This window comes from Sceloporus undulatus, chromosome 10 (genome assembly GCF_019175285.1).
Source record: "Sceloporus undulatus isolate JIND9_A2432 ecotype Alabama chromosome 10, SceUnd_v1.1, whole genome shotgun sequence".
NCBI lineage: Eukaryota > Metazoa > Chordata > Lepidosauria > Squamata > Phrynosomatidae > Sceloporus > Sceloporus undulatus.
Window position 1 is genome coordinate 15,263,867 of NC_056531.1, and position 12,208 is coordinate 15,276,074.

Here is a 12,208-nt window from a genome sequence, read left to right on the forward strand (position 1 = left end):
ATAATAGTTATATCTGGCCCTTTGCCAGCAGAGATGGTTTAACGGTCCAACCATGCCTCTGCAGTCAAAATCGTAAAATGAAGGAAATCGTTTGGAAAGGTCAAAGATGGTTTTCAAACTCCGCACTCAAAGGTGCCAAAAATATGTTCGTCCCGTTGCCTATGATTTATCTTTTTATTCTTAAGAAACGTCAGCAGAGAAAAATGGAGCAGCCCTGCCAAGTACACAACAGATGGATGTGTGCGTGCATGTGTGTGTATATATGTGTCTGGCTGTCTATTCTTTTGCTCTGCAGGACAAGCAAAATGTTTGCAAAATGATATCAAAAACAGACAAACATACTCAAATATACACACATGCAAGAGCAGGACACCAGACTTTGCACTTTGAGGATGCGGGGCCCAGACTGTTCCCATCCAAAGTATCAGAAGAGACAACTGCAGGAAGGGATGTTGCTGTTGTTGCCCCTGTTGTCGTTATTTGTTTGTTGTCTGGAGACCCTTGTTCTCAGTGACCAAGGCCCAGAAATCACAGCATCACTTTGGAAACATTCCTGTTTGGACTACTGCTCCCATTAGCCACAGTGGTTGGGGGATACTGAGACTGGTTACCCAAGACAGAAGGTTTCCAAACTGTGATCTTTCCTTTTCACGCTTGCCAAAAGTTCAACTTTGTCTCCGAAATGCCAATTTAATCTGTCATCCCCTACTAGTGCAAACTTGGGGTGTTAGTTGGTGGCTTGTGTTAACAGGGGATCCTAGAATGGGAAGGGTCCCCCAGTGGTCATGCAGTCCAGCCGCATCCCTCTGTGCAGGAACTCCTTGAGAGAGCATTCGCAGTCCAGCCCTTTTTTGGAAGATGTCCAGAGAAAGATAAAGAAAACACCATCCAAGGAAGACGGTGGGCCATTGCTGGCTGTCCAGATGTGGTTGGACTGCAACACCCAGCATTCCTCAACATGTTGTCAAGGGTGCTGGAAGAGGCTGTCCAACAGCATCTGGAGCCAACCACACAACTCTCATACGTAGTTTACAAAATGTGATTCTAAAACCCATCTGCCTGGTGGAATAGGCCCAGCTCACTCCAGGAGCACTGTGATCATGGGTGCCAGGTTTTCCGCCTCCATTTTGCATTGTAGTTGGGTCAGAACTAGACTCTAAAACCCATCTGCCTGGTGGAATAGGCCCAGTTGACTCCTAAATCAGCATTTGGGAGACAAGAGTTCAGCTTTTAGCAAAGTGCGAGATCAGAGTTTGGAAACCTTCTGATTTGAGTAACCAATCCCAGAATCCACCCCCAGTGTGGTTAATGGGAGCAGTAGTCCAAACAGGAATGTTTCCAGCGTGATGCTCTGATTTCAGGACCTTGATCATTACAAAAAAAGAGATTCCACCTAAACATTAAGAAGAATGCCTTGACTGTAAGAGCTGCTTGAGAGTGGATTGGACCTCAAATCCTGGAACTATAGGGTTGGAAGAAGCCTCATGGGCCATGGAGTCCAATTCCCATCTTGGTACAAGATCTCTAGCTAGAGCATCCCAGCAGGGAGCCATGCAGCCTCTTTTGGAAGATGTCCTGAGAAAGAGACCCCAACACTTCTCCAGGTCATTGGCACCATTGCCCAACTGTTCTTACCCCCAAGAAGTTCCTTCTAATGTTCGGTCAAAATCTACCCTTCCGTAACTCTTAATGCAGGCTGAAACAGCATTTGGAATGTAAGGTACTGCACTTAGGCAAACAATAATAATGAAATGCATAGGATGGGGGGCACCAGGCTTTAAAAAGACTACATGTGAAAGGGATCTCTGAGTCCTAGCAGACCAGAAGTTGAACATGAGCCAACAGTGTGATGCGGCAGCAAAAAAGGCCAATGTGATTTTAGGCTGCATCAACAGCAGTATAGTGTCTAGAATCTAGATCAAGGGAAGTAATAGCGCCACTCTATTCTGCTTTGGTCCTGGAATATTATGTCCATTTCTGGGCCCCACAATTAAAGAAGGATGTCGACCAGTTGGAACACGTCCAGAGGAAGGTGGCCAAAATGGTGGAAGGTCTGAGAACCCTTTGAGAAGAGACTTGGGGAGCTGGGTATATTTAGCCTGGAGAAGAGAAGGTTAAGGGAGGGGACATGATAGCACTGTTTAAATATTTGAAGGGATCCTATATTGAAGATGGAGCAATCTTGTTTTCTGCTGCTCCAGATAATAAGATGCGGTCACGGAGCAATAGATGCAAACTACAAGAAAAGAGATTCCAGAACTTCCTGACTGTAAGAGCTGTTTGACAGTGGAAGACACTGCCTCTGTGGAGCAAAGGCTGGATGGCCATCTGCCGAGGGTGCTTAGATGGTGCTTTCCTGCATGGCAGAAGGGGGTTGGACTGGATGGCCCCTTAAGGTTTCTTTCAATTCTAGGAGTCTATGTATTCCTGCATGGCAGAAGGGGGTTGGACTGGATGGCCCTGGGAGTCTTTTCTAACCCTAGGGTTCTATGTATTCCTGCATGGCAGAAGGGGGTTGGACTGGATGGCCCCTTGTTGTCCCTTCCAACTCTAGGATCCTATGATCCTTGTAGAAAGTTAAACGTCCATCTCATATATGCCTCCTGCACCTTGTGTTCCTTCAGAACCGAGGAGGCAATGTAGGGTTATTCTTGGATTCCCGGGGGGTATTTGTGTTTGGGTTGCATTTGCAGGAGGGAAAGAGGGAGAAGTGTCTTTTTAGAGGAGCATGCAAACTAACCATGCGAAAATAATAACAATAAGAATCAAGTGGTTTCGAGGCTGGATTTTCATGAAACCTTTATTGATCCTGTGCCTTCCCTGTGAAACTTACTTGGTTTGAATCATTTGGAGGAAATCTCGACCTTTTCTATTTCATTAGAAAAGTTGTGTAAATATAAAACAATGATAAAACAGTATACTTTACATATTAGCCAAAAGTAAAATATATGGTATTTACACACATGGGACACCTGAATGTTGGGATTGGACCGAATTGGGATCCTTCAAGCGCTCACGCATTTGCAAGATTTTGCTTTGGAAATGGCCATTAGCCAAGGGCAACCATTGGCCCATAAGGTCCTAGGATTTACTCTTGTCATAACGAAAGTGGAAGGACATGCCAGGCCTTTGCTTTGCTGAAGAGCTGGAAAAAGATCTTTATTTTTTCCTCCGATAGATAGGGGGTATGCTGCTTTTGAACATGGAGGCTCCATTTTGCCATGGATAGTACAATAGATTAAGCAAAAAATGCATACCTTGCATGCTTTTGTGTGCGTGTGTGCGTGTGTGCATGTGCATCTATATATTCAAACATGTGCAGGCATGTGATTTCTTCTCCTCTTAATTCTCTTGGACGGGTGCATTATATACACTGTTAGCCTGCCGTTTTAAAATTTCAAATGTTTGCAATTTCAAAGTGTTTTGTCACCACAGGTGACAGCTGGAAATATTCATGGATCCTATTCATACATCTTTGGAGTCCAGAGCGAGCGGCTTGTTTCACACACAGCAGCCCTGCAAGGTAGGAAAGTCTGAGAGGAGGCGAATCTTCCGGCGGATATCAGGGCCTTAAAGCCTGGTGCCAAAAAATGCGAAAGAACATTAAACAAACAGAATAAATTGGACACTGCAGTGGGCTTGGTTGGTGGCCCATTGCGGATCCTCAGCATTGCAGAAGGGGTTGGACTAAGTGACCTTTGGGTATCCCTTCCTGCAGTTTTGCAATTGGTTGATTTGAAGGGGGAATGCAGTGGACCAAGGGAAGAAAAGCTGTGTGTGGAGAGAAAAGGAAGATGCAGGAAACAGTCTTGGCACGTCATCGGTTGGAAAGAAACCATCATCCCCATGAGATAGCCGACTCCCGTTGTTCTCTTGGACCACCCTGAAGGGTCCTAATTCACTCCTAAGTCAAGATACTCCTGAGTCTTTCTCCCATATCAAAACCCAGACCGGTTTTCCCAAAGAGGGTGGCTGGCGTTCTGTCCCTTGTTGCATTTAACCACTGCAAAAAGCACAAAAAGTGAGTATCAAATTTTCTGCAAAACAAAACAAAAATAGCCACCTGCAAATTAGTCCTGAATTGCAAAGACTCCTATCTGTCCAAGATTCTTCTCTATGCTCAAAAAACATGTTTATGTCGGTTGCACAAGCATCAAGGACTATCTAACTCTGCACATCCAGCACATATTTGAGGATCCTTCCCTTGTCCAACCCTCCCAGAAAGATTAAAATACTGGATTCCCACCAGTGGATGTTCTTGGCTACCACTTGCTAACATAGCACTGTTATAGTGCTGTTATTCCACTTTTGCTGCTCTGCAACTGCCTCCTGTGGCATCCTGGGATTTGTAGTTTATAGAGGAGCATTGGGAATTCTCAGCTAGAGAGCAATTAGGCCTAAACTACAAAGCCTTGAATTCCACAGGAGGCTGCCAAATCTATCTGTCACTTTATCTGCCATGGCTCCATGCTATGAAATAGCTGGGATTTGTAGTTTTGGGAGACATGCTCAACAAACTACCAGTCTCAAAATTCCATCGCATGGAGCCAGGTAAATTAAAGTGGTGTCAAACTGAATTATGTTTGCAGTGCAGATGCAGCCTAGAGCTCTCTGACCGGGAAGGCTCAATAAGCTCATCCAACTACAAATCACAAAATTACATAGCATTGAGCCATGGCAATTAAAGTGGTGCCAAACTGGATTACTTCTGCTTTGCAGACACAGTTTAGAGCTCTCCGACAAAGAAGTTTACATCTCTCAGAAAACTAAAAATCTCAAAATTGTATAGCATTGAGCCATAGCAATTAAAGTGGTGTCAAACTGGATTATTTCTGCAGTGCGGATGCAGCCAGGAAGATTATTTTGAGGCATTTTGGAGGGAAATATGTATTAGCCTAAGGCCACAACAATGTCCATAGGGGGAGCATGCAGAAGTACCACTGGATCCTGCTGGAAAGATCCAGGAATTTTGTGACACTTTACCTGGGCTGCCCCACGGGGGGCTGGTTTGGCATTTTAGCCACCTCCAGAGGGTTCTTCCTCTGCTCCTGCTGCCTCGTTCGGTCTAAAAGAGGACGGAAAGTTAATAATAATAATAATAATAATAATAATACATATTTTACATACTTTCCTCATGGGAGAACTGGTGGAGCAACCATGCAACAAAATGGAACAATATCCCAGATATTCACTGCAGGGTGGTACTTTTATCAGGTCAACAAAAGGGTGCAAAATCTAGCCTGCTAGCTTTTGGGGCAGACTGGATTCCTCATCAGGAACAAATGGATCTGTTGAGCTGTGTGGTTTCAAATTGTTTCTGACTTATGGGGAAACTAAGGCTAACCTTAGTTTTTATGATTTTTATGCAGAACAGAGAATGCAATGTAGGGTTATACTTGGATTCCCGAGGAGTGGGTATTTTTGTCTGGGTTGCATTTGCAGGAAGGAAAGAGATTTAGGAAAGGGATGGGGAGAAGAACCGGGGCAATTCCAATGCAATGATTAATATGCAGGACAGGGAATGCAATGGAGGGTTATTCTTGGGTTCCAGGGGGGTGAGGATTTGTGTCTGGGTTGCATTTGCAGGAAAGAGAGATTTTGGAAAGAGCTGGGGAGAAGAACAGGGGTGATTCCAATGCAATGATTATTATGCAGGACATGGAATGCAATGGAAGGTTATTCTTGGGTACCAGGGGGGTGAGTATTTGTGTTTGGATTTCTCTGGAATGGACGAAGATCCATCCACTTTCTTCCACTGCCCCTGCTGGGTGCTTCCAACCCACCTTACTCTTTTTGACCATAATTTGCAAGGATGCACATGGGCCCTGATTGTGAAAAAAGGAGTTTTCCACTATTTTGGGAGGTGCAGAACAAACCGATCACTTACCAGCATGGCTGAGAGTTCCCTGGGAGCCAGAGCTCGGCTGTCCTGGCCGTGGCCAAGGAGGAGGCTGGCCGTAGGTGTTGGGGACGGCGGGAGCACCTCCAGGGCTGAGCACGCCTGTGTTTGGGGAACCCCCTGGGAAGCTGGCAAAGGGGTTAGTGCTGCCAGAGGACGGAAACCCTGGAAACCTCACAGGGATGTTGCCCATTGTGTTCTAAAGAGACAAAACATTTTGAATCATAGGATGGAACCATAGATTGTTATGGGGCCCCAGGGGCAATCTAGTTCAATCCTCTTCTACCGTGCCGGAAGACACAGTGCAAACATTCCTCGGAGATGTGGTGGAGTCTCCTTCTTTGGAGGTCTTTAAACAGAGGCTGGATGGCCATCTGTCAGGGATGCTTCGGTTGTGAGTTCCTGCATGGCAGAATGAGGTTGAATTGCATTTGCATGGCCCCTGGAGTCTCTTCCTACTCTGGGATTCTATGATTCCTGCTCAGAGATAGATGCCCTCCAAAACCTCCAAAAAGTTTCCTCCTTCCCTTCCAATCACTGCTGGGCCAGGACTCACCCTCCACTCTGCTCTACAACCAGCTTCTGGCTGGAAACAAGTAGGCAAAATAAAATATTCCTTATCCTATCTCTCCTTAGTAAGTGAGAAATTATACTGTATATACTCGTGTGTAACTCTACAACGTTTAGTAAAAAAATTGGCCCATAAAACCTGAGTCGACTTATCCACGGGTCACTGTAAAAACTGTACTTTAATTCTTATATGAAAAAGGAACCATCCTCTGTGAAAGGCAAGGATATAATCCGTCCTGGAAGCCTTTAGTTTGAGCGCAAACGGTTATGTCTGCTAGAATTTTGTAGGTTTTTTGGCATAGCTTTTCTTTGCATGAAACAAATTATGGATCAACTTATCTATGGGTCATATAAAAATCCATAATTTTGGCCCCAAAACCTGCCCTCGACTTAAACGTGAGGTCGACTTATACTCGAGTATATGTGGTGAGCCCTTCATTTTAACTAGGCTGTTTTTAATTTAACATTTTTCAAGTTAGTATTATGTACCTCTTTTAAAAAAAACTGCCACGCATGTTTCCCTTTTTATCCTTTTAAGTTATTGCAAAGCCACCTTGAATCTCATTTTGATCAAGAGGCGGGATATAAAACCCATAAATGAAGTGAAGGCAATTGCAGAAAAAGGGAAGCATCCAAAAAACACCAAGAAAGGTGCTGTACATTTCTTAGGGAAGCACATTTAAAATGGGGTTTCTAATTCACTCTTAAATATTAGAGATACAACACGCACGCACAATATCAAGCTGGAATAACAACTCATAAAAGCCTATCCACAGTTCTGTTGGCTAAACATCGGACTCCAACTCTGGGGAGCGAAATAAAGAAATAAACACATTTCGCCTGGATCTGAGAGCATTCTCCTTTAGATGTGAGCTTTCTGCCTCAATTTCCAAAAATATATTCTCTCTATATGTGTGACAAGCTATGCACAAGTGCACTTGGCACTTGATGGGTCCTCTGGGGCCATTCCTCAGTCTCAGGGTTTGCCTTGGCACCTAAAATTTGGGGCAGTCCCAACCTGGCAACCCTTGTGCCAGCCAAAATGGGCATGACCACCTCTCTGGGTGCTAAAATTTGAATTTGCTTTGAGGGGGAACACACCCTCTCTGAATAAAATTGGGAAAACCCATGCCCAGCTTGCCCACTTTGCTTGCTCTAAGGTTGCCACCAGCCAGAAATGACTTGAAGGCACCCAGCAACAACCACAACAACCACAGTGTGGTCCAGGAGGAGGCCAGTGGTGAGGGACGCCATGAGTGGCCCACCAGGTGACTCCAACCTTGGTGATGCCACTGCAGAGCCTTGCCCTCCCCACCTTTCCCAAATAAAATTTGCAAAACCCATGCCCGGCTTACCCGTGTCCGCAGGCAGGCTTGCTTGCTTTGCTCCAGCTGGCCCTTCAAATCCTCCTTCTCTCTGGCCAACTTCTGCTGCTCGGCCTCCATCTTCTTCCTCTCGGTCGCCTGCATCTCCCGAAGGACTTGTTTCTCCGTCTCAGCTTGCTGCCGCTGGGTGCCCAGCTGGCGCTCCCGTTCCTGAAGCTCGTGGGCACAGGACTCCTTCTGCCCTTGCAGACGCCCGTTCTCCTGGGCCACCTCATTGACCTTCTGGTCCAGCTGCCGGGCAAACGTGGAGAGCTCGTTTTGGAGGTTGGTGGCCAGGCTGAGACAGACATCCTTCATGTTGGTGACCTCTGAGTGGTAGCACCCGGCGAGTTGTTTCGGGGCCAGGACCCGGTCGACCTCAGTGGCCAGTTTCTGCCGGGCGGGCTCCAATTCCACCATCACCTTGGTCTCCAACGCCCGGTACTTCTGCTCCCGGGTTTGGACCTGGAGCTTCTCCAACTGGCAGTCGGTCTTCTCCTTCTCCACTTGCTTGGCCTTCTCTTGCAAGGCTTGGATCTCCTGGGCATGTTTGCTTCGGTCCAGTTGGCTTTGGAGATGCAGAGCTTTCAGCTGCTCTTCCAAGGAGGTGACTTTCACTGTGGAAGGAGAACATGAGAGAAGGTGCCAAGGTGCAACATTTCACACATGAACACCAAGACACATGTGGCAAGAACAGATAAGCAAGGAAAAGCTACCACAGTTTGCTTTTTCCTGAATCAACTGGAAAGGGCAAGGCTATGCCATGGCATCACTAGCATTGGCATCACCTGGTTAGCATCTCTCACCATTGATCCTCTGCTGGACCACATCATGGTTGCTGTTGTTGTTGGGTGCCTTCAAGCCATTTCAGACTTAAGGTGACCCTATCGTGGGGTTTTCTTGGCACAATTGGTTCAGATTAGGTTTGCCATTAGGAAGTTACCTTTTGAAAGTAATTCCTCCATGAATCATTACACGGTTTGAAGAAAAAAAAAACCCTGGGGAAAGTAACTTGCAGCACCCGCGGCTGCACTCCTTGTTACTTTGCTATTTCTTTCCATTGCTGTTTTGCCAGGGAACACACCCTCTCTGAATAAAATTTGGTAAACTCAAATGGCTTAGGCAAGGCAGCACAGTTAAAAGTGAAAAGTAACTTGTGAAAGTAACTAGAAACAGCAATAAAGCAAGTCTGCTTTCCTTTGTTATGCAACCTTTTTCAACGTCAATGTAATTCCTCTTTCCCAAGTAAGATGTAACTATGGGAGAGCCAGCATGGTTGGGCATGGAAACTCACTGGGTGGCATTGGGCAAGTCACACTCTCTCAGTCTCAAAGGGAGGCAATGGCAAACCTCACCTGAACAAATGAAGGATGAATTCACCTTTGGGTTGCCATACATTGGAAATGACTTAAAGGCACACAACAACAACAATGGCGTAACATGAAATGTGGAATATGGGAGACTCATTATATTATTACAAATATTATAAATATTCTATATTATAAATATTATAAATACTCTGCCCCTCTTAGGACTGGCAAGCAAGAAATGCCTTAAAACACGGAAAAATTCCTTGCCAAGATGCCACCCTGGAATTGCTTCTTTATTAAACCAGTAAAGAAACTTGGCTGGACTTTCCAATCTGGTTTCAGCCTCACAGACCCCGAAAGCAAGTAGTTACAGGTAACTAACTACATTACTTGCAATTTATTATTGCCAAGGTCCCAGAAAACAATGCATTTATGGTGCTGATCCTTACCAGGGCATGTCATGTTCAACATTTGTAAGTTGTAGCAACATTCCTGTGAGTTGTGATAATACATCATGAAGTTTTTCTGGCCTTCGCTTAACATTGCCTGGAAGAAAATAAGAAAGGTGGTTATGATCATTTTTATTAAATTGAACATACACGTTATAGATAAAACATACTACATACTAACAACATGCATTCCCACATTCTTCAACCTTCTACATATCTTTCCCATATCTTTTTCTTTCGTTTCCTCTTCATATCATAAACACTATTCAGTCATTAACTTCCTATTATTATTATTACTATTATCCCACTTTCCCTTAAATTGTAAGCTGTGTTGAGTCCCAGTTTTGCTTTCCCTGCAAAACTGGGACTCGGAGCAATTTGCAATTTAAAAGCACAATATAATTAAAAAGATACAAAAGTGAGCATTAAAATAAAATGAATCCTATTGCAGTGGATGATGATGATGATGATCATCATCATCATCATCCCACTTTCAAAGTGGCTTACAGTTTAAAAACGCAATACAATTCAAAAAGTACAAAAGTGAGCCTCAGTAACACTGGTTAATAATTATATTATATACGTCATTATTTCTTATCTTGCAATTAATTGTTAATTCTAGCATCAAATGGATGAAGCTGTTCTTACCCATATAAGCATCTTTATCTATCTTATAGTGTCAGATAGTTCACCCCATATATTACTTATATATCTGGTGACTACATCCCAATCTCTTTGGAAATTTCCCATTCTTCCATCTCTAGAGAATGTTGTCAGCCATCTTGAGTCCCAACATTGGGAGAAAGGTGGAATATAAATAATAATAATAATAATAATAATAGAATCATAAAGTTGGAAGAAACTCCCAGGGCCATCCAGTCGAACCCCATTCTGCCATTCAGGAATGCATAGAATCCTTGAGTTGGAAGAGAGCCTCAAGGGCCATCCGGTACAATGCCAATCTGCCATACAGAAATACATAGAGCCCTACAGTTGGAAGGGACCCCCAAAGGCCACCCAGTCCAACCCTATTCTGCCATGCAGGAAAACATAATCAAAGCACTCCCAACAGATGGCAATCCAGTCCCTGCTAATAATAATAATAATAATAAACCACCTATACCCCTTGGAGAGGTGTTACAAATGGCAGCAAGACAAAGCCTTGGGAATTGCAGCATGCTGCTGCTCTGCCTGTCTAGCTGGACACTTGCACCCAGGTCCTGCCCCCTAAAACAGGAGAGATTGTCCCATGCCAACTGGAGACGTGGCAACCATAGGCGCTGCCATTGCATACTGCTATTGCGTGGCACCCTTGCACCGTTGGGACCCCTACCTGCCTCTTACCTTTTCGATCATGCAGCTCTTCAGGGTGACATTGATCATGGCCGCTTGTTTCCGGAACATCCCGCTCTCGGCCTGGCTGGCGTTGAGCTTGCGCTTGAGCTCCCCGGCCTCCTTGCCCAGGGTCTCGGCCTTGCCTTCGGCCTTCTGGAGCAAGCTGGTCAAGCCCTGGAGGTGCTTCTCGTTGCCCATCTGGGGGCTGCCATAGACCATGAAGAGCACCAGGCCCAAAATGATGAGGAACTGGATGAGGGAGAGGAAGAGGAAGAAGTATTTCACATAGAAGCCACAGTCCCGCTTGGGCCGGAGGTTCTCCTTGGCCTCCAGGCTCAGCTTGGCCATGGCATACGGGTTCTTGGCGTCCATCATGCCCAGTGTGCCTGTCTTTGCCCTCCTCACACGGCTGGGCTTTGGGGCCCTCTGGGTGGAAACCAGCATCCTTGAGGTGTTTATATGGCCTCTGATTAATCTTTCCTCTGCTCCGGCTCCTCCTTTCCTGTCTCACTAGAAAACCCATGCACTTGTAGGTTGTGCTGTGTTTGTGGAGGTCAGCCACAGTTTCTAGAAAGGAACCCCCGCCATTGTTCTCCGGCCTCCCCCTTCGCTCTGTTTATTTTTCTTTGGCCAACCATAACGCCCTCTGACCAAAGCCAGGATGTGCCGGCCTGCCAAGCTGGTCTCGGAGGACCCCTCGGAAAGACGTCAACTGAGCGCAGGACCCTCCGTTGGCTAAGTGACCGGCCGAGTCACAAACGGTTGCACAGACCAGAGACATAACGTGAAGTTCGAAGGGGAGATAATGTACGCTGCTGCGTCGAGGCAGGAAAAAATGATATAGGATGGAGGATACCTGGCTTGACCACAGCACATGCGAAAGGGATCTGGGGGTCTTAGTAGACTGAGCCAAACATGAGCCAACAGTGTGACGCAGCAGCTAAAAAGGCCAATGTGATTCCAAGCGGCATCAGTAGGAAGCACAATGCACCAATATGCAATACGCAATGGGAGAGATCCAGTTTCAAATCACTCCATGGGAAAGGATGGAGGGATTGTCATAGACACAAGTTAAACTCAAGCCAACTGGGTTATGCAGCAGCTAAAAAAGCCAATGTGATTCCAGGATTCCAGGATGCACCAATATGCAATCTGCAATGGGAGAGATCCAGCTTCAAAGCAGCCCATGGAAAGAGATTGAGAGGTTGCCATAGAGCAGAATTTAAACTTGAACCAATTGTGTGATCCAGCGGATAAAAAAGCCAATGCGATTCCAGGCTG

General features: G+C 45.6%; 1 protein-coding gene across 1 annotated transcript; it reads right to left on the bottom strand.

Moving 5' to 3' along the window:
• Positions 1-2,782: 2,782 nt before the first annotated feature.
• LOC121916712 (plasmalemma vesicle associated protein) lies at positions 2,783-11,375 on the bottom strand. Its single transcript, XM_042442081.1, has 6 exons — positions 10,937-11,375; positions 9,593-9,689; positions 7,825-8,450; positions 5,888-6,098; positions 4,984-5,065; positions 2,783-4,003 (listed from the first exon to the last, which is right to left on the bottom strand). Exons 1-6 carry the CDS (start codon positions 11,369-11,371, stop codon positions 3,997-3,999), a joined length of 1,458 nt encoding a protein of 485 aa, XP_042298015.1. The 5' UTR covers positions 11,372-11,375; the 3' UTR covers positions 2,783-3,996.
• Between the last annotated feature and the right edge of the window lie 833 nt (positions 11,376-12,208).

Coding starts and splice junctions, on each gene's coding strand:
- LOC121916712 (XM_042442081.1), bottom strand. CDS start 11,371: ATGCTGGTTTCCACCCAGAGGGCCCCAAAGCCCAGCCGTGTGAGGAGG. Junction 9,690..10,936: donor AGAGCTGCATGATCGAAAAG/GTAAGAGGCAGG, acceptor ATTTTCTTCCAG/GCAATGTTAAGCGAAGGCCA. Junction 8,451..9,592: donor GTTGAACATGACATGCCCTG/GTAAGGATCAGC, acceptor CTCCTTCCACAG/TGAAAGTCACCTCCTTGGAA.